General features: G+C 39.9%; 1 protein-coding gene across 6 annotated transcripts; it reads left to right on the top strand.

Moving 5' to 3' along the window:
* The first annotated feature begins 1,327 nt into the window (after nt 1-1,327).
* On the top strand, nt 1,328-21,420 carry LOC113412505 (ribonuclease inhibitor). Of its 6 annotated transcripts, none has more exons than XM_026668199.2 (10): nt 1,328-1,465; nt 8,812-8,911; nt 10,177-10,347; nt 13,323-13,490; nt 15,291-15,461; nt 16,579-16,749; nt 17,662-17,832; nt 18,272-18,442; nt 19,792-19,962; nt 20,824-21,420. In XM_026668199.2, exons 2-10 carry the CDS (start codon nt 8,826-8,828, stop codon nt 20,909-20,911), a joined length of 1,368 nt encoding a protein of 455 aa, XP_026523984.1. In that variant the 5' UTR covers nt 1,328-1,465; nt 8,812-8,825; the 3' UTR covers nt 20,912-21,420. The 6 variants fall into 6 exon arrangements, with proteins under 6 accessions (XP_026523984.1, XP_026523980.1, XP_026523983.1 ...); XM_026668195.2 differs by having other exon boundaries at nt 1,459-1,760; XM_026668198.2 differs by lacking the exon at nt 1,328-1,465 and adding an exon at nt 4,788-4,851.
* The last annotated feature ends 503 nt before the right edge of the window (nt 21,421-21,923 follow it).

Here is a 21,923-nt window from a genome sequence, read left to right as displayed (position 1 = left end):
GGAATGATTTACAGTAATGAGATGATGGGAGGAAATTTATTTCAGAATTAACAGCCAGTAGCAGTATATCAGATTTAATAAATAATGCTACCTTACCACTGTTGCCTTTGTAGCCTCTTAAGTCTCCCCTTGTTAAATGTTATAACTGTTCTTTCTACAAAGCAATTATTTTCTTTTATACAAAGGCTATATAGTGATTTTTGTTTTCTTTCTTGATCATTTATATTTCCTCCATTTTCTATAATATTTTAGTGAGGCTTCTTGCAGTATGTTATAAAATTAAAGCAAGAATGCTTTGCCAAATCCATTCAGAACTCTTTCCTCTGTGTACAAATGTAATATAAATCTCAGGAGTACATATGTCACTTAAATAATTTATTAGTGATAAACATACAGTATATAGACATTTAAAGAAAAAATGTTTTGGTTACTCTCTACAGTCATAGTGCTTAGTGCTCTGAAACAGGATGGAACACTGATAATTACAAAATAAATATAGCTAACTGTAACTGTTTTATAGGTAAATATTATTCTTTACAGTGAAACATGCCATTTTTAATTGGTGAATGCATTGGTTATATTCACTGTTCAATCAAGCAATTTGATCTTTATGAACAGACAAATCAGGTGAGCTGTTATTGAAATACTTCATAGGTCAATTTATTTAATTGATGTTACTTCTGTTTAACAATATTTGTTATATTATAAACCACTCTAATATGCATGTGTACCTTTAACACGCCAGTACCACAAGATTTTCTGACTTCCTGAAATTGTGAATGTGATCTTTTAGCTAGCAGTCTGAGTTGGGCCTGTTAAGCGGAACAACAGATGCAAACAAGCCAAAGGTCTCTGGATAATTTTCGGCATGGTCTTAATAGCACATCTTGTACCATTGCTTTAAAACCAATCAGACTTGTTATTGAAGCGGGGAGGGGGCAGTGGGTAGAATGGGATCCCCTAGCTCATCTGTCTCCATGGCAGATGCCCCCCCACCCCATTTTTAACATCTGTTCTGTCCTGTTTAGGAGCGTTTGAGTGGCATTCGCGGAGGTGGAGGAAAGCCGCTTCAGAATTAGCGTCTATACAGACAGCATTCCGTATCAGATTTAATGCATTAAGCAGCTTTAGCGCCGTCATCTTTCTAGTTCCCTTGGTCTCTCCCTTTCCAATGCAATTGCCATCACGCATTTGTGTCTCGATTAAATTCTGTATTCAAGTTCGGGAAGCTCAATGCATTAAAAAAAAGAGAGTACATGGTCCCCAAATTTCGTCAGAGCCTTTTCAATAAATACTCCTTAAAGTAGCAGGCCCCGACCCGTTCCAAGTTTAGTGAGGTTTTCTTTCGCAACTTGACAGCACCGACGCGTTAGACCAAACACCGCCGGTTGCATGGAAACCAGACAGTAGGAAGTAGTCGTCTGACGTTTATCGCCAGCTTCCTTTTCCACGAAATCCGTGGGCGGTGAGTATGGCCTGGCGAATCGGGCTCCCGGGAAAATGCGGTCTGTTTGGAGACGCGACGCTTAATCGACTGCGGAAAATGGGCTGCGGTGAACTGACCGAGCCGGCCTTCTGCAAAGAAAAAGGGGGTATTGAAAGGGGGGAGGGAGAAGAAGAAGAAGAAGAAATCGAGGCTGCTTGAAGAATGATCGCTCTTTTGGGGAAGCTCCGGAGTTGCTTCGTTCTGCCGCGTGGAGCCCGGGCGTTTCCCCTTGCTCCCGGGCGCGGCCTTCGTGCCTGGGGTTTTCCCGAGGGATGTAAGTGGGAGAGACGTTCTCTCGGCCCTGCCAGGCGAACAAGAGAGGGCGCGGTTAGTCTCCAGCCAGAAGGCATGGGCGAGCGCCCACGTTCCACGGAGCCATCGCACGACCGGGCCTTGCTTGGCCTCGAATGCGACTGAGTCGCCGCTGAGCAAGCAAATAGGCCGCTTTGTGGCTTAACTACCATATCGCTTTAGAGCAAAATCGAAGCAAAACAGAATTCTCCCTTCTCTTTTCCTGCCTCCGATTTTTGTATACTGTTCTTCAAGGAAATATCCAGGGTGGTTTGCAAAAATCAGTTGTCCCCATAGCTGAGGGGGAAAAATATTGGATATTGTTTATTCCCAACTTCTTTAATTCTTGGAAGTAATTCTTGGAGATCATTTGAGGTACCTGAGTCTACTTCAAATTTCTACAGCATGGTGTGTTTTCCAGATTGAATTTCCAGCATAACCAACAGGGATTGAGGTATTCACCATGACTTCCAAAATGTCCTAGATATGGATTGCCCTGCCTAAATCCATAATAAGGCTATACAGTATATTAAATGGATTTTAGTTTGAAGAAACACATTTAAGTTGCAGTATTTGATTATTCACCTGGGAGAAAATCCATTGAACTCTTAGGAGATTACTTTCCAAGTAACTGCAATATTCTAACTCTATCCTGAGTACAGTTAAGAAGAATCTCTTCTTGGTTTCATTACTACTGGTATATACAAGTAGTCCTCAGCTTACAACATTTCATTTATTGACCGTTCAAAGTTACAACAGCACTGAAAAAGGTGACCTCTGACAGTTTTTCACAGCCACTACCTTTGCAGCATCCCCATGATCATGTGATCAAAATTCAGATGTTTGACAACTGGTTCATATTTATGACTGTTGCTATGTCCCAAGGTCATATGATCGATCACCTTTGTAATCTGACAAGCAAAGTCCATCAGGAAGCCAGATTTCACTTAACTGGGTTACTAACTTATCAACTGCTGTGGTTTACTTAACTATGGCAAAAAATATTGTAAAACGTAGCATGTCTCACTTAACAACATAAATTTTGGGCTCAATTGTGTTTATAAGTTGAGGACTACCTGATTTAAGTTTATTAGCATTCTGATTACACCCTATTTCTGTGGAACATTTCAAATATGAATAGAAGAGCAGGTTTTGTACTAATACATGTAGTCAAACTCGCCTAATGTTGCTGTCACATGACATGACATTTTTTCCCTTTGTGGAGCTGGGGTAGGCATGGCCTGTGCATGACACATCCGGCCTGTGGGCGCCAGTTTGACACACCTAAATTTTCCCCTTTCAGCATCCTTCTCCATGTTAATCCTTCATAATTCTTTCCACTACAGGAATGCAAAATTCCAGTTTCTTCCTGCTTATAGTCAAGTAGCTTCTACTTATTACCCTCCTAGACCAGCTGGTTTAGGTTTCCTAAGACTTTGTAGGACCACTATTTCCCCAATAGTGAGTTGAGCTTTGGTTTTGCTTGTTTGAACTCATAACTTGTGCAATGCACAGTCCCAACCATCATGAAGTTAAGACACAAAGATACTGGTTACCAGAATTGGAAGGTGTAGAATTTCATGCACTGTCATTTCCAGTGCATATGCTAGAGCTCAATGATAGTTCTTAAATGTACTCAGGTTACTGGAAGTAGAGGAACAACATGCAGGCTCCAGGAACAAAATTAAGATAGAAGATAGGATCAATTATTGGTCACAAACCTGTTCAACAACTGGGAATTTCTAAAAAAAAAAAAAATTACACATTTCAGAAACGGAATAGAGGTAGACCTGACTTACAGCCTTTGTTTCGTGACTGTTCACAGTTACAACAGCACTGCAAAAATGACTTAACCAACTACCAGAGCATCCCCATGGTCACACATTCAAAATTTGGGCGCTTGGCAGCCAGCATATATAACAATTGCAGCATCCTGGGATCATGTGATCTCCATTTGTGACTTTCAACCAACTTTTGACAGTCAAGGGGGGGAGTACAACTCACTTAATCACTGCAGTGATTCGCTTAACCATGGCTAAAAAAGAAGACAATGACTTGCTTAATGACTTACTTAAATCATCTTGCTTAGCACCAGAAATTCTGGCGCACTAGTTCTGGTGGTAAGTTGAGGACTACTTGAACACACACTCTCCCCATACCATGTGCTGTCCAGCAGTATGGGATTATAATTTGGATTATCCATTTTGTGTCCTTCACATCTGGAAAGCACACTGAGGAAAAACTATTATTGGCAGTGCTTGGAAAAAAAACTGGCAGAAAAGGTTAAATCTGGCAGTTTTCAAGTAGATGGAATTTGATAAGGAAGACAGGGATGAATAATCACTGAAGTTACCAGAAGGAGATGGCATTTAGTCTTACATTACTGTAATGGCTCAAAGTAATAAATTGCTCTTAAGAGTTTATTAGAGCAGCAAGTACATGGAACTAGTAATATTAATGTCCATGTAGTAGTACTGAGAAGGAGAACCTTTGTTCAGATTTATTAAATTGTGGAACAATGTCTGAAGATATTGGACTTTTGACATTAGACTTTCTGATTAGCCCTTCCTTGATTTTTATATTTTCTTGTACTTATTTTTGCACAATGCCTATTTTACAACTGAATTTTAGTTATGCCTTGATTGTAGTCTGCTTTTTACTCTCCACAAAATACATAGTGAGAGGGGCTCGCTGAGAAAGGGCCGTTCTGAAACTTCGCAAAAGGGCTTTAATAAGTAAATAAAACGCTTGCACGAATCTCGAACAAAGTAACATTATCCTCCGCCTCTGCTGCGAAAAGGGCGTCGTTGAACGTTCCCTTAGGAACTACCTATGGAAAATATATGGAAAATCCGCTATGGCCTCATCGGGATTGTGATCAAAGCCTGAAGTTACGCAACGGGATACGCCTTGGTTGTGGGGAGGCGGGGCGGAGTAATAATGAACGTCGGTTTCTCTCTCATCCAATTGGATGCGAGAGAAGAGGGCGTGGCCGAAGTAAAGATATTTTACCGTAGGAGGGTGGGCCTGAAGGCGAGTGACCTGTTAGTTGTTTTTCGTGCTCCGACAGTCCGGTAAGAGACGCGTCTTGGCTGTTCCTACTGCTTAACCAGGTGTGATGGGTGGGGTTGGCAATGGCGTTCGTGTTAGTTGGGTTACGTACTCCCGCGAAATAGGTAATTTGGGTTGGGGGGACAGAAGCAAAAAGGGGTGGGGTGGGGTGGGGTGAAAGTCAACTCTTGGTAATTTGGGTTGGGACGTTGGCAACGTAGTAAGAAAATCGCGGCACTTTCTGGTTTTCATTCCTGGTCCCAAATTACTACTTGGGGTAATTTGGAGCCGCCCCCCCTTCCCCCGCTTGAAAGCTGCCCTCGTTGGCATTCGTCGCCATCGGTGAATGGGCTCACGCCCTTTTCGTTCCGTTGGGGGGGGAAAAAAACTCGTTTTGCAGTGAAGCAACTCTTGCTCCCTCCCTTCAAAGAAGATGACTTGACAAAACGGAGCCCCGAGGAAAGCGAATCGTTTACCGGTGACTCAGAGCTTTCACCCTGAATAATAGTTTGAAGACAGTACTTTTAGGTTGAGGAGAGAGACCGCAAGCGGTGCCTCGTCGTTTTGATCTGTTCTATTTAAAAGTTCCTCATTTTAGGAGCCCCGGCGCCATTCCAGGTTTAGAGACGCCGTTTTGATTCCTCTGCCTGTTAAGGCAGTTGCAGCCCAGCAGCCTTTGCTGCCAGATGAATTTAATTTAATTCACTTTTTCCTTCCCGACCCATTGTGGTCTGCCAAAATCCAGTGACTGGCAGCCATGACATCCTTAGGTTTGAAGAGGTTGCCGGAGGAAGAGTGTCCTCTGCTAAAAAGTTCCCTTCTTTAAGGTTACAAATAAAAACACCCCATTTAATCTCCCTCCTGTTTTTTTCCCCTAATTTATAATTTGGGGCTTTACTTGTATTTGTAAGATGTTGCTGTGTATAATTATTGTGTTTGGTTATCTCTGTAAGCCATTAAGTCTTTTCTGATGGAGGTGAATGTAAATTAGATTAATAATTGTATAGAAAATCTTAACTCTTTGCCCTCTAATAGTCATCTGGCTTTTTCTGAGCATGTGGTAATACACTCTGAAGTTTTGGCACTACATTTTGTATAATTCTTTGGTCATATGACCAACAGGACTAATGAATGAGATATAAGAAAGTTATGGTCCAATTCAACTGTAGGGCACTAGGTTTGGTGTGGTGCTTTCTTGAATAAAAAAAAATCAGTAATTTCATTTAAATTTAAATTTCATTTTTTTTTCTAAAAACACCTGTGAGAATTATGAAGGTTTAGCAGCATTCTTATAAATAAATATGAGGCTAAAGGCTGGCACTGTGCTTTATTGGATGCCAGTTTCCTACTGATAACAAAAGAACCAAAAGGAAACTAGAATGAGGCAAAGAGTAGAATTTAGTCTCTCTGAACCTGCCACAGAATTACAGATGTGTCACGCTAAAAATTTCCAGGCAGTGTAAGCATACCTAAATGGCATTGAGTTGAAAAAGCTGTAGGATGACAAATGTTATGATTTGATATTATCAGCAGGAATATTACAGAGAAAAACACAATTGGAAGCGATATTGTCTTAACTATGGTTACAGCAGCATTCATAAAGGCTTACTTGGACTAATCATTGAGCAGCCACACCTTTTCACTGAACTGAACTTCAGGGACTTAATGGATATTATGCCTCATACTTTTATTAGAAACAGTGTGGAGGTAGATTGAGACTGCTTTCTTTGGGAATATCTTTTTAAATTACCCAATTGGAGGAATCCCAATTTGGTATAGTTAAGGCACCAGGCTGGAAACCAGGAGATGTGATTTTTAATCTGGCCTTAGGTAAGAAAGCTGGCTGAGTGACTTTGGGCCAATCTCTCTCAGTCAATTCACTTGCCAGGTGGTTGTTGTGGGAAAAATAGAAAAGAAAATCAGGTATGTTCACTGCCTTGAGTTGTTTATAAAAATATTTTTTTAAAAACTAGCCAGGCCTAACCCTGCTTATTTTCAACGTCTAAGCAAGATCAGTCTGGCTGCTTCCTGCAGAGAGAGTCCCAAATAGAATACATTTTCCCAAGAATTACATGATATTATGAAATATTTCTTTGCCCATAACGAAAGGCAATTTTTGAATCATGCTCTCTTCCCTCAGGATGGGATAATGGCTTGCATATCTGAAAGTGATTGGCAAAGCAACTATATAGTATTTGGAATTAAAAAAAATAAAAGGAAAAAAAGGAGGATTTGAGTTGCACGATTGAGTTGTTCATTGCTAAATCTCAGTGATTACATACAGAGCAATAACAGACGATCTTATCTAATACATATCTTTGACTTTAAGCTGGCAGTATGGAGCAATTTTCAGCCACCTTGTTTAAGCTTTAAGATAGTGATGGGGAGAGTCCTTTTACAGAAGTCTTAGGGACTTATTTTTTTCTATAGCTACTGGTGAAATTACAAGATTGACTTAAAAGCTCCATGGCTTCCATTTGCTTTAGCAATCCAGAAAAGATGGAGATACTGAGCACGAATGCTCAGTCAGTAGATGCAACTCAATGGGGGGAAAACCCCAAGAACAGGAATTACCGGTATATAGGAATTCCACTCAGGAAAAGTGGGAGTGAGTAGCACTGAAACCATACCATGCAGAAATCCTGTTCTAAGCCCCCAATACACACAAAACAGAGAGAATAAAAGTTTCCTCTGTACAGACCTGTCCGCCTGAAGGCCGTGAGGTTTCATGTATCACATTTTGACAGCTGGGAAAAAAATCCAGAAATAGCTTTTTGTTGCCCTAAGAATTTAAAGCTTAGAAATTGAAGGTTGACAGCCTTTCTATGTATTCAGAATGAGCAGACTAATTTTGCACACTGCATAAAGCTCCTCGTCCCTTCAGCAGTTATAATTATGGTGAATTCACTAATAGTATATCACTTCTATGTGGTAAGATTATTTGTTGAATGGATTGCTAGTTAGGATGGATATTTAGGCCAGGTTTACTAGAACTGATCAGTTGCATAGGGTTTCTGGGGTTGGACTACAAGACCTCAAGAGCTTCCAACACTGTTATTCAATCTATGCCATTCTAAGCAATGTTATCCAATGGGAATAATCGGAATGACCTCTGTAAATCACTTCAACTTAAATAACTAAGTTATTGCCAAGATTCATTTATAAATGTATTAAGCAAAAACACTACATACTAAGTGAGTATTTAGAATTCACAGGACTTATATAGTAAGTAACTCATGCTTGTGTTCCTGCAGAAATGGAAGTTTACTTGATTGCAATTGTAACTTTTGGGGAGATTGTAAATAATATTAGAGGCCTAGCTACTGTGTTGGTTTAGAACCAAAATACAGCATTGGAATATAAGAAGCTAATTAGGTCCTGCTAGTCTAGAGGTGGGAAAATGTCTTGGATCTACTAAGGAAGATGACTAACCAGACAAGAAATCACCAAAATAAGGGGAATATGAGTATTTTTAGCAGTATTGAGGCTTGTGGTGAAATATTGCCCCTTAATTATCCCCCAAACCCCTGACAAATCACAGAAATCAGTGAAAAGGTAGCAGCTTTTCTCAGATCTGACTCAACAATTTTCCAGGCTTTTCACAGGAATATTCTTGAGCTCTTCTTAAAAGTACCACGATTATACCATGACTTTTGGTAAGCAATGCACATGCTTTGCCCCTGGATTGTAGTTCCTTTTTTCTGGTAAACTATGCTGCCTCTTGAGTGTAACATTTCATAATTTGTGTGTGCTGCAAAATTATTGCAGCAGTTCCTGTTCCAAGGAGTCTTTTTAAAGTTCCAAATGACTTCAGACAGGTATTTAGCTCTTGAGCAAGGTAGGTGTCTATGAAGAAATTCTGCCTTGAAGTGACTAGGAAGGCTGTAATTGCAAAAGACCAAAAACACACTAGTTTGCATCCAGTCATGCATTCAAGTGGACTATTCTTTTAACCCGAGGATGTTCTTTTCTCATCTCTGTAGTTAAAACTTCAGAAATGGACCTTGATTTGCAATGCCAAGAATTTAATACATTAAAATGGAAAGAACTTGTTGCATCCATGAACCAGCACAAAACAATTAGGTAAGTTAACAATCTTTAGTGAATTGTAAGGGTTTTTTGAAAGCATTGTTTCACAATTCTAATATTTCTCGTCATGATTTGAATTGGGGAAAATTAATAATGGATGAACACAAAAAGTCTTCTGAAATGTCACTCACATGAAGAATGGTATTTTCCCCCTCATTTTCCCCCCTCCAATGTTTTGCTTCCCCATATACCTAATGTTTCTCATTCTTGGAAGTTTTAAATGTGTGGACTTCAAAAATTCCCAGAATTCCCTAGCCAGTAGCATTGAAAAACACTGCATATAACGGTTTCTCTTTCTCACTCCATGTCTTGCCCCGTCAGAGTCTGAATCTGAGGAGGAAGATGAACAGCTGACAGGGAGTGGGAGTATGGCTCCGTTGGCTGTGGAGGAAACTGGGGAAGGGCAAAGTCAGGCTGGGCAGAGCAGGGGAAAGGTAGAACAAGGAAGAGGGAGTTCAGAGGAAGACTCAGGCCCACCCCCTCTTCATCCAGGGTACGCAAGAACAGAGAAGAGAGCAACGTGGCTGTATGGTTTATGGGGGAGGAAAGGGCCCTGATTCCCTTTGTTAGGCACACCTGGGAAGAGAGTTTAAAAGAGATGCAAGCTGAGAGTGGCATTTTCTGGGAACAAACATGAGTTTATCTTATGTTGACTTTGGTTACCTGCATTCTTGGCATCCTCCCAACTGGGTTGATTTACTGCCATTTCTTCACATCTGGAATTCCTACTCTTGCCTTGCCAGATTAATTACTTCATCTTGCCTTGATTGGACTTATAGTTAAAGTTTTTGTTGACAACATTTTGTACTTTAGTCTCTGCAGCCAAAGGCTGTTCCTGTTTTTCTCCAGACCAGAAGGTAACCAGGACATTGGGGGCAAAGTTGGAGCTAATAAGGGGACTCCTACTTATGATTTGACTGTATTGCCCTTGTGCCATGCCCCGGATCATTACACTCCAGTTCGTGTATTTTCTAGATGCATTTGCTCATAGATCCTCTTGGACAAATTGTTCAGTATAATAGAAAATTGTACTGAAAGCACTTAGTATTAACTTGCGGTGGTGGTGGAGAGATCATGGAAGTGTATGTTGCTTCAGGACGTTCTTAAAATATTTGAAATAGATGCTATGCTACATCTGTTAGATTTTATTCAAGCATTTTAAAAGTGTGCTTAGCCTAGGAGTGTGCTGTAGATGACAAATAACTCATCTGACTAAATTAGAGCTAATGTCTAAATCCATTTTTCCTCTAAATGTTTAGACTGGATGACTGTGGTCTGGGAATTAGCCATTGTGAAGATCTTTCTGTTCTTCTGACTACCAACCAAGAACTAACTGAACTGAATCTAAGCAACAATGAACTGGGAGATGCTGGCGTAGATGCCCTATGCAAAGGATTGTTAAACCCCAATTGCAAACTTCAAAAACTCTGGTAAATATTCCTAAAATTCTTAATGGCTTTAGTAGCTTTGGATTATACTTTCCATAAATGGAAACATTTCTAGAGTTATTGCCTTCCATGTTAGTCTCTTCCAAACTTAGCTATACAAGTAGCGAGCATTTCTCCCAGGCATACATTCTCAATATAATTTATCATTGGCTGTTATTGGCCAACTACATCCAGAATTTCTGATGCTATGTGATGCAGTCATCAAATTACAGGTGGTCCTCAACTTACAACAGTTTATTTAGTGACCTTTCAAAATTACAGAACTGAAAAAAATGACTTATGACATTTTTCACACGTATGACCTTTGCAGCATCCCCAAAGTCACATGATCAAAATTCAGATGCTTGGCAAGTGATTCATATTTATGACGGTTGCAGTGTCCTGGGGTCATGTGATTCCCTTTGGTGGCCTTCTAACAAGCAAAGTCAATGGGGAAACCAGATTACTTAGCAACCATGTTACTAACTTAACAACTACAATGATTCACTTAACAACTGTGGCAATACAGGTCTTAAAATGGGGCAAGACTCATTTAAGAAATTAACAGCATAAATTTTGGGCTCAGTTGTGGTTGTACGTCTAGGACTACCTGTAATGTGATGTGACTCTATCACTTAGTGACAGCAATCTGGGCACTCCCTATTGCTGCCATTAACTGAATCCCACTGGCCCTTAGTCAAGGACCCCCCTCCCCCATCATCCAAGCCATTCCCAGCTTGGTCCCTCCCAGGCCTGAGTGTCAGAAAGGTAAGGGACTGCCTCCTCTACTTCCTCATCAACCTCCCAATAGCCTCTTACCCCCTCATCTCTTGTCTGTTTGGTTACCTCCCTACCACCTTCCCTTGCCACCACTAAGCCTACCACGCTGTGTGTCATTACTGTACCAGCCAGGGCCTTCTTTGCACTCCTTTCTTTTCCTCCAGGGCTGCCTGGCTCTCCACTCACATCCTGGCCAGAACCACCTTTTGCGCCAACACAACTGGGCAAAAAGGAGAAACAAAAGAAAGGGCCTGACTGGCACAAAAAAATGAAGGCCCTGGACAAAGGGAGAGAGAGTTCCCAGTGCTATGGACACAAAAGGTGGTGTGGACAAGGCCCCAGCTGGTGGAGGACTGATGTGTGGCAGCAGGCAGGGCTGGGTGGTGTGGGCAGCTGGTGGATGGCCAAAAGGCAGCTGTAAATGCAGGTGGCCCTGACTTTTGTTCAAATGACTTCAGTGGTCCCACAGGAGCTGAAATTTCGAAGACTCTTTGAGTCCCTTCATTCAGCAATTTCATAATTTCAAATGCTTAAACTACCTTTCTGAAAACAGCCAATATAGGTGATTTACAGTCAACTAGATTCAAAGGATTTTTCAAGTTGGGTTGATAGGATAATCACTTTATGCTCCTTTTCCTGGGAATACTTCATTTGTTTCCACAACAGTCTTTTATTATATTTATTAATTTATTATATATTATAGAACTCAGATTCTTTTTGTGTTGAATAATACCAAGAGAAGAATATGTAAATTTGAATTCTTAAATCTCTAAAAGGGCATTGATTTCATATAGCAAAGAGAGCATTATATTGGTATTTAATTGGAAAGAATGAAGGCTGTTGTTTAGATGCACCTTGACAGAAACAGGTAAAATGTGTAATTATTGAAGTCACAGACACATTGACTCAGCTGACAAATGAAAACTAGTATAGTGTGCTCAGTTGGTTCTATTGTCACCCAGACAGTGTTGACTCTTAGCAACCACATAGGTAGAGTTTGTCCAGAAAGGAACAGCACACCAATGTACCATTTAGAAAACTGCTGTTTGTTACGTGTATCTGAAGCGCTACCTTTACATGGCCGTTATTGGCTTTATGGTGATATAGCTGTAATACTGTTGATAATATACACTACAGTGTCCATAGCCACTTCAACCCGCCCCTCGAAATGCCTCTGACCCCCAGTCAGGTGGCTCTGTGGAGAAAGTGCAGGTAGACCAGAGGCCTGAGGGAGGGCGGTGAGTGGGCTGCTTCCCCAGGAAGTCTGTTGTGGTCTCTCCAGCTGCCAGCAGTAGGGAGGCTCTCCTGCTGCTGGATTTGCCCTTCCCTTTCTCTTGTTTCCCAAGTTGCCCCCCCCCCCCATCCTATCCCCATTACAACTTCTTCCCCGAATCTGCCAGAGACTTCCTTTTTGGGGGGTGGGAGGAGGATGGAGCACCCATGCCTATCGCACCTTTTCTCTGAAGCTGGATCCAGACAGGAAGACGAATGGGAAAAGCTTTGGATGGCACGGATGACAGAGGGGCACTAGAGTGGAACCCTGATCCAAATGTAAAATGGGAAGCAATGGTGGAGCACTGCAGAGCGGGGAGTGAGGGGGTTCCTGGAGTGCGCTGGGGAGAGATCACTCATAGACAAGCGGCAACCACACTTTGGAAGGGGACCAGCCAGGGTAGCTCCTTCCAAGAAAAGCCCTCAAGCTGGCTGTGTGCAGTCACATTCAGGAGAGTTGCAAGGAGTTGAAGATGGGGGCCAGGGCTCCTTTTGTTCCCTTAATGGGTTGGTTAGGCTGCTCAGCCGAGGCACCTACATGCCTGCTGCGGGACCCTTAGGAACCACAAGAGCCTTGACCCACTGTGTGGGCTGTGAGGAGAGGGGCTTTAAAGATGTAATGCGTAGACTAACTGGAAATAAATGGGACTTGGAGGTGATGTCTTCGGCTGTGGGACTAAGGAGTGCAGAAACTTGGCTATTTCTCAAGAAGTGTCATATTGGGAGAAGTTTAATCTGCCTTAATGTCTTTCACGCCACTCTTGACATGGCCACTCTCAGGAATGGGAATTTGTAGCCTTCAAAAATGTCTTTTGTTTAACTCTTCATGTTCCAGCCAGCATGACCACAGCATTCAGTGAGATGATACTTGCAATCCACTCCTACTCTTGAGCATTCACGTAATTTATACAGTTTTATTATTCCAGGTTACGAAACTGCAACTTAACCAAAGCTTGCTGTGAAAAGCTTCGTTCTGTAGTTAGCAAATCATCTCTGACAGAGCTACACCTGGGAGATAACCATTTGGGCACATCAGGTGGAAAAGCGTTGTGCCAAGGACTTGTGGATCCAAACTGCCAACTAGAATCACTTCAGTAAGTATTTGAAGTCCTTCAGTACATATAAGACAGCAAATATGTTTTAGTTAGAAGTTTCTCATGTTAGTTTCTTTTTCATCCATCTTGTATGGACTTACCCGCACAGGATTGGATAAACCAGCAAAAATTAGGAGAGAGTTATGATATAGTGGTTAAGGTTGAGGTACTAAGATTGAGGAGATCAGTCATGAAATTATATCAAACGAGGGATCCAAAGTCATGATCTTTCACCCAGACTAAGCTAGAGAATACATGAGTCTCGGGGAACATGGCATCTTACATTGATTCATCCTTGTAACTGTACTCATTTTAGATATCAGGTCATTGACTTTTCAGTGGCCCCTGTTTTCTAAGTGTTATCGCTTAATACCTCGTCTGCTTATAGTAAATTTTCTGTCTTGGAATCTTAAGGATTTTCCAATTTTATTTACTGATGGGGTTGTACGTCTGTATTCAGATTTTTATAATCGTGGCAGGGGACTCTTAATTCTTCCTTGATGAGCAAAAAACATTTATGATTGGGTGGCCTTTGTACAGATTGTCTGGTGTGCCATTGTGTCCTTTCCTGAATCGAGATGCCTTAACACATCTTGTAGTTGTTATGACTTAGTTTCATTTTGACAGTTGCAACATTTAAGTGAGTCTGTGAAAACCACTTGGAAACTACAGGTTGAATATAGTGCAGCAGTACAAGTACTGTAGATTGTGGATATCCCTTGTTTTGGCCATGTTAACCTTCTCCTCTATATTGGCTATCAGGCTTCATGGCTTTGGGGCCCGGATACCTGTACAACATCCTTCCTCTGGTTGTTTCTGCCCATCCATAAGATCTGGCAGAATCTGCATGCTCCAGATTTCCATTAGTGAAATAGTGCCATCTTGTTGGAATATTGGAGACATGTGTACTCTGCCATTTCTGCTTTCTGGAACCACATTCCCCCCAAATGCGCATGGTCCCAATCCTGTTGTATTTTCAGAAAGGCTTGATGATCTGAGTTTTCAGCAAATCCTTGGCAGGGTACTTTGTGAATCCAGTTGTTGAACTCTGTTTTATTACGTATAACGGATTTCATTAATTTTCCTGACTTGGATTTTGACATTGTAATAGTTATTTCTGTCAGGATTCCGGCAGAGGCCCTAATTAAAGAGCATAGAAATGTTTTACGAGTTGACATTTTGCTTGTTTGTAAACTGGATATATGGGACACGGTGGCTCAGTGGCTAAGATGCTGAGCTTGTCGATCAGAAAGGTTGGCGATTCGAATCCCTAGCGCCACATAACAGAGTGAGCTCCCGTTACTTATCCCAGCTTCTGCCATCCTAGCAGTTCGAAAGCATGTAAAAATGCAGGTAGAAAAACAGGGACCACTTTGGTGGGAAGGTAACAGCGTTCCGTGCGCCTTCGGCGTTTAGTCATGCCGGCCACATGACCAAGCAGACGTCTTCGGACAGTGCTGGCTCTTCGGCTTTGTAACGGAGATGAGCACCACCCCCTAGAGCCAGAAATGACAAGCACATATGTGCAAGGGGAACCTTTACTTTTAAACTGGATATATACACTTACTTTCTTGCTTTAATCTTATTTATGCTTTGTTGGCTACTTAGAGTTGATGTTATGATGGGGACTGGCTAGAGGTTGATTAAATAAATGAATAAGAAAACTAAACAAAATTGGGTGGAAAGCTCTGCCATTGGTTATAATATGTATACAGTACATTATCTGCATCTTCCTTCAAACCTATAATATATGTCTTTACTATTACCTGTTGGAAGTTAACTCGGTCCTCTCTCTTATAGACTACAATTCTGTGACCTCACAAAGGAAAACATGGAAGCTCTCTGCTCTGTACTGTGTGTCAAATCGTCCCTGCAAATGCTTAACCTGAGTAATAACAGGCTAGGAGATGATGCAGTGAAAAATCTCTGCCAAGCCTTGGTGAAGGGCTCTTCTAACTTGCAATCCCTACAGTAAGATACAGTTCATATTTGTCTGCAGTTCTCTCTTTTGGGGTATGTCACAGCTGAGAGTTTTCTAAAGAAGTGGGTGTCTACCTTAAAGGGTAATCCCCCCAAGATGGATTATTTAAAATTGAACATTTAAAATAGTTTGAGCTTGGAATAGCTATTTCAGTTATTCTGAGTTCAGAATAAAACAAATTTATTACCCTGTGGCAAGATGGACGGACAAGAGTTACTCTAAGGCAGGGGTCTTCAAACTTGACAGCTTTAAGACGTGTGGACTTCAACTCCCAGAATTCCTCCTCCAGTCATGTTAGCTCAGGAATTCTGGGAGCTGAAGTCCACAAGTCTTAAACTTGCCAAGTTGGAAGACCCGTGCTCTAAGGTAAGATGGGCAGCCAATAAATTTTACAAATAAATAAATAGTGTTGCAGAGTTTTATCCAAATTCAGAACAAAAGGAGTTTTTATTCCATATATTTCTAAGTAATTCACTAAAAGTTGAAGATTAGAAAAGTGCAATAAGTCAAATCAGAACATGCATGTATTGTAAGCAGATTGTCAAATGTAAACTCTGCTTGTATATTCACATATAATCCCTATTGCTAAACTGTTGCACTTTATCTTGCAATTGTATTATAAACTACAACTTGTATGTGCTGTGTGCATTAGGAAGAAATCCCAAATAGGTTAAATATATATTTTCCTGTTGTTAGGTTATTTATAGGTTCTGCTAAAATAACCCCATTGTTCTTGCAACTTTGCTGGACTGTGTTTTGTGTGGACTGGTTGCAACAAAGTACTTCAGAATTTTTTTGTCTACTGTGTGTATCCATGTATGTGTATGTTTTAAAGGCTTGTGTTTTAAAACCCTATTTTGCCAGTTTCATAAATTGGATATATATAGCACTGATCATTGATTAAACGCCCTTCTTTGTGGCCTTATGATTCTTTCACTTATATGCACACCCTTAGAAATTTAAAGCCATGTGTTCTGCAGCTGCAAGATGCCCATCTCTAACACCTGTGATTATTGTAGGCAGAGTTGCTGAAATTAACAAAATTCTTTCGTCTGTTTTCTAGTGAAATCCAGTGCAGTTTCGGAATTGTTTTTTGTTTTTTTGCAGATTAGAGAGCTGTGAGATCACACGTGCTAGTTGCAAGGACCTCAGTACTTTCCTCAGTAATACCCCATCCTTGACAGAGTTATGCATAGGAGACAACAGTATTGGTGATGCAGGACTAGCTATCCTCTGCCAAGGTGTCCAAAATCCAAATTGCAAAGTAGAGAAACTATGGTAAGTGGCTCTGTAAACATTGGCAGTTTTAGAATTTTGTATGAAATGTCCTTTGGTAACAAAAGTCAATCAGGTTTTTACAGTGGCTTGTTATGTACCAGGGGATAACTAGGTTGTTACAGCCAAATCCAGAACAGAAATCTGCTTAGTAATCTATTTTATTTCAAATTGGAAAACAGGGTTAATTTACTACATTTTTAATATTTAAAACTACACCTATATAATTCTCTTAATATGTTAAAAATATAGTATACCTTTTCAAATATTATGGTTTGCTGCCATAAGTCTTGGCAATATGGTTTTTTTCTCCCAGTGCAAGTGAGAATAATTCATAAAATTTAAAGTGTACACAATCTAAGTTGTATACGCAGGTGGTTTTGGTATTCCTCTCTGTGGGGGATAGAACTCTGCATGCAATTTCTGCAATAATTCTTTATGTTCTATAATGTATATTTCTAAAGGGATGTAACATTGACCATAAATGAGTCATAAATCCCAGTTTTCATCCATGTTTCTATAAATGGCCATCTAGCCTAGTAATGGCCAATTCTTTTCTGTTAAAGGTAATCTCTCATTCTGGAGTAATATCAGATGGCTGCCATCAAATGAGGGTCCCATTCACATCAAAGACTAAGGCTGGTGCGGGGGGGAAACAATCTTTGGCACTCAGATTATGTTGAGAAATAGACTTGGTCTTGATCTGTTTTCATTGGCCAAGGGAGAATTTTGATTCTGGATCATATGTTTATTTCAATATTTTTAATGTATTACTACTTACTACAAGTGAATGGGGTGTAGTTTAAGGAGCAGATTTGTGAAGATGTAAACAAATGTTTCAAGTGAGAGAACCATTAGTTTCCCATTTTAACTGTTGGTAAAAAGCTAAAGGCAATGATTTGGTGATTATTTCAGGCTGTGGGAATGCAATATCACCGCTGCTGGTTGTAAGGAACTTGCCACAATCATTGGCACCAAAGAGACACTCAAGGATATGAGCCTCCTGGGAAATCCTGTGAAAAACGAAGGTGCAGAAATATTATGTCAAGGGCTGAAGGATCCAAAAACAAAACTCCAATCTCTATGGTTAGTGCATGTTTTCTTTTTGCTACAATCGGCAATGCTGCTTAACAGGATATGTCTAGAGTGGAGGGGCAACGTAGCTTCAAAGGATTGCTTAAATGACATTCCTGCCAAGCTTCTGATTCCAAGAAGCTGTAAGGTAACCCATCCTTAGCAAATACATCCTTGCTGTGAGGAGGAAGCTCTTTAAAACCTCCCTTAATTTTCTGAGCATATCTTCCCTCTTCTGTTACTTGCAATTTTTACCACTGAAGCCCTAGGCCAAAGGGATATGAAAAAGAGAGTTCTGCTGAAGCAAGGAGAGAATTGTGTGGGTAAATAGAGCTAGGGTTGCTGGGTCTTCGGCATGTTATCCCATATAGGCAGGAACAAAACTAGCTGCTAATAATAATTTGGCAGCAGAGGAAAGAACAAAAGAGATGCACTTATTTGCCTGTTACAGGTTAAGAGATTGTGGCTTGACTGAGGCTTGCTGCAAGAGTATTAGCGCTGCTTTGAGCGTGAACAGTGTCCTAAAAGAGCTGCAACTGGGTGGCAACTCCATTGGAGATACAGGAGTGATTGACATCTGTGAAGGTGTGAGTAGTCCAAACTGCAACCTCGAATCCCTCTGGTGAGTGACAGAGTAAACCTCTCTTATCCTTTCTGTATACTGCTTTATGTCGGATTCTTCTAACTCTGTTTTTCAAACTTGGTAACTCTAAGTTGTGTGGACTTCAACTCACATGCTGGGTGGGGAATTCCAGGAGTTGAAGTTATACATCTTAAAACTGCCCAAGTGTGAAAAACACTGATCTGCCTTTTTTTTCCTTTGCCTGGAGTTTGCGGTGAATATTTTCCATCCACCCAACATTCTTCACCTAAGAACATCAACAGGAATAGCCTTTGGGTGTATTAGTCCAGGTGGCATCTTCCTATGAAAAGTTGGCCTACATTAAAGCATTAGGATTTTTATACTCAAAATCTGAATGGATAAAGAAGAGTACAGGACATTAGATTTTGGTATCATTTTAAATGCCTGATCTTCATCAGGTCCCCATGACTCACACTGCATCATAGTCCCACAATTTCGAGGAGTGGACAGTTAACATTGAAGGTGCAGGATATCAGATTATGTATTTTAGTAATTCCATTTCAGGTATTTTTTGATATATAAGCATATTCAACTGTTTTTTATATACTAATTGCTATTTTTTTAGATACACTAGCCAACCTGGATGCCTTTGAAAAAAAAGCATAACCTTGTTTAGGCAAATATAGGGTAGAGATTGTTACTAAAGATAGGTGTGCCAATCACAGTTGTCTTCACCAAAACAAAACCGATACATGAAACAAACCTTTTGGGAAATCAAATGGTTTCATTGATTTTGTGCTGACTGAAGTCTATTTAACGGTATCGACCACAATATTTAGGTATATTACCTGCTTTTCAAGCCCTTCTGTCCCTCCCCCCAGTGGTTTATTGAAGAGTACATTACAGGTAGTCCTCCACTTAAGACAGTTCGTTTAGTGAGTGTTCAAAGTTGCACTGGCACTGAAAAAAAGTGACATGGCTGTTTTTCACACTCACGACCATTTCAGCATCCCTGTGGTCAGGTGATCAAAATTTAGACACTTGGCCACTGGCTCATATTTATGACGGTTGCAGTTTCCTGGGGTCAATCCCCTTTTGCAGTCTTCTGACAAACAAAGTTAATGGGGAAGCTAAATTCACTTAACAACCATGTTACTAACAATATAACTTCTGGCAGTATCCTAAAAAACTAAAATCTTACTGTTCCCTGAAATCAATGAAACATTTTTGAGGGTTAGAACAGTTGCTGTTTGCAAATAGAGGCTATAGGTAGCTCTACATAGTTAGGGCAGTTCCTAAGTATTTATACAAATGGAAGGTGTGGTTTTTTTTTCATTGATCCAGTTTTCTTGCAAACATTATTTGATGTTACTTTGATTTCTTCCTAGGCTGGGGCAGTCGAGTCTTACAGAGGTTTGCTGTGACGCACTTGCCAAACTTATAGTTGAGAAACCTTCTCTACGGGAACTGGATGTGAGCTATAGCCAAATAGGGGATGAGGGTGTGTTGAAGTTGTGTGAAGCAGTGAAAAATCCAAACTGTAACCTGAAATATCTAATGTAAGTATCTCTTGGTTAGCATGTAAGAATGATGAAAAAAGGGTCATTTAAGAGAGATTTTTAAAAAATGGGAAAGAATGCAGTCTATAATTGTGTTCCGATTAAAAACCGCATACAGTTTTGATAGAGCTCTCTGCCAAATGCCTTTGCAGTCAGTCTGTAATTATTTCCAGGATGATCAATAACCATTTTAAATATTTCAGAAACATTTCATTGAGTGCCTAATCGATTGACAGAGTTGGGCATGTTTTTCTTGAGTAGCCTTGCTCAAAGTCATTCAGAATTCTTCAAATGCTCTTGATGTTCCTTCAACATACTGTATTTTTTGGACTATAAAAGGCACGCACACACCCCAAAAAAAGTGGGTGGAAATGTCTGTGCGTCTTATAGAGCAAATATTGCAGTGGGGGGAGGGGAGTTGGTGCTGTGGCGATCAGCTGTTCTAGGCGGGGATCACCACCACTTGTTTACAGCAATCAGCAGCAAACAGGCCCCAGAGGCAGATTTTTTTTTTTATTGTTTTCCTCCTCTAAAGCTAATGCGCGTCTAAAAAATAGTAAAAGTTAAAAAAAAAAATACGGTAATTCGCCCTCAAATGTGTATTTTTAGAAACATGGTTCTGGTTGATTGAATCAGTGTTAGAAAGAGAGTTAGTTAGTTAGGCAGGCCTTTGGGGTAGCCAGAAGTAGCCTCACAGGAAGAAATGAGATATTATGTGTTTTATTGTATTATTAAAGATAGAGATGTGATTATCAACTTCCAGTGATTTTATGCTTGTCTGATATTTCTAGTGTAGTTCTAGTATTGAATTCTCATCTGAAATCTATAATATTAATAATCTGAATTAAATTCTTTTTGCAGCTTGTATGACACTTTTTGGACTTCTAACGCAGACAAGGTGGTGAAGGCTCTAGATGGGGTGAAGCCTGATTTTCAAGTGGTTACATGAGTGGGGCAGCTTTGCTGGGACCATTTCTTGACTTCTGTTGATCTTTGTTTTATAAACCAAGTTACAAGCCCAATGGTTGTTATTGTTTTTTAATTTCAGAGTTATGGACATGATGTGATGTACCCAAAAAATCCATTCCATGTTAGGAATATGATGAAATGTTGAGGTAGTTCTGGAGAAAGCTTTTAGGTTTATATCAAATTAAAATATATGTGTAAAACCATGTTGGTGGGCTTTTTACCATTTGGAAAATAAGAGAAAAGAAGGGTAGAACAAAGTAAAATAAATCTTTTGCCCAATGTCATAAAGCAATAATATAGATTGTGTTAATTTTTCCCAGGGTAAGAAATAAAAATATTTAGATAAAATTAATTAACAACACTGCTGACTTTGATACCCAACAAAATGTTAAATGCAGTTATTTCATATTTTCTGATAAAAGTATAAGTGATCTTATATCTCTCAGCCTATGTAGCTTTATTAAAAAATAAAGTTTGTTTGCAAAGATACGTTTAGGATTTTGTCTTCTGTTCAAAGAAACACTAAACATTTACATTAATTTCCTTTTACATATTCATGGCTCAATAAAAATTTTCATGTATGTTATATTATTTTTTTAATGGTTTTTTATTTATCATACGACATACGAAGAGAATACAAAAGTATTCTGCCCACTTCCACTGGAAGTGACTACATTATTTTTTATTTAAAAAAAACTGTACAATTTTAATGCTTTGCTGTTTTCTTCGCTGTCTAATTTTAATTAACCATAATACATACCTATCTGGTGAAACATCTTAGGCTAATTATTTATATTGAATATCTCTGAGAAAATAGAGTGTTTAAGTGATGGGCAATGTGCTGGATGCGTTTCTGTTCTTTTTCAAATATGATACTCTGGTCCAGTAGATAACTAATCTATGCTAAATTTCAGTATGCCTTCCTAAAGCTTATTATGTTTGATATACTATTCTCACTTATTGGTACCATTTAATAATCACATTATTTTTGT

The sequence above is a fragment of the Notechis scutatus genome, chromosome 1 (assembly GCF_049901735.1).
Source record: "Notechis scutatus isolate UNSWTSFEM ecotype Mainland chromosome 1, rNotScu1.2, whole genome shotgun sequence".
In the NCBI taxonomy this organism is placed as follows: Eukaryota; Metazoa; Chordata; class Lepidosauria; order Squamata; family Elapidae; genus Notechis; species Notechis scutatus.
The sequence above is the reverse complement of the archived record's forward strand: the minus strand, read 5'-3'. Positions and strand labels throughout refer to the sequence as shown.

Bases quoted from the DNA above. Each gene is read 5' to 3' on its own strand.
- LOC113412505 (XM_026668195.2), top strand. From the start codon at position 1,649: ATGATCGCTCTTTTGGGGAAGCTCCGGAGTTGCTTCGTTCTGCCGCGT. The intron at 15,462-16,578 runs GTAAGATACAGT...GTTTTTTTGCAG, and splicing joins TCTAACTTGCAATCCCTACA to ATTAGAGAGCTGTGAGATCA. The intron at 17,833-18,271 runs GTTAGTGCATGT...TGCCTGTTACAG, and splicing joins ACAAAACTCCAATCTCTATG to GTTAAGAGATTGTGGCTTGA.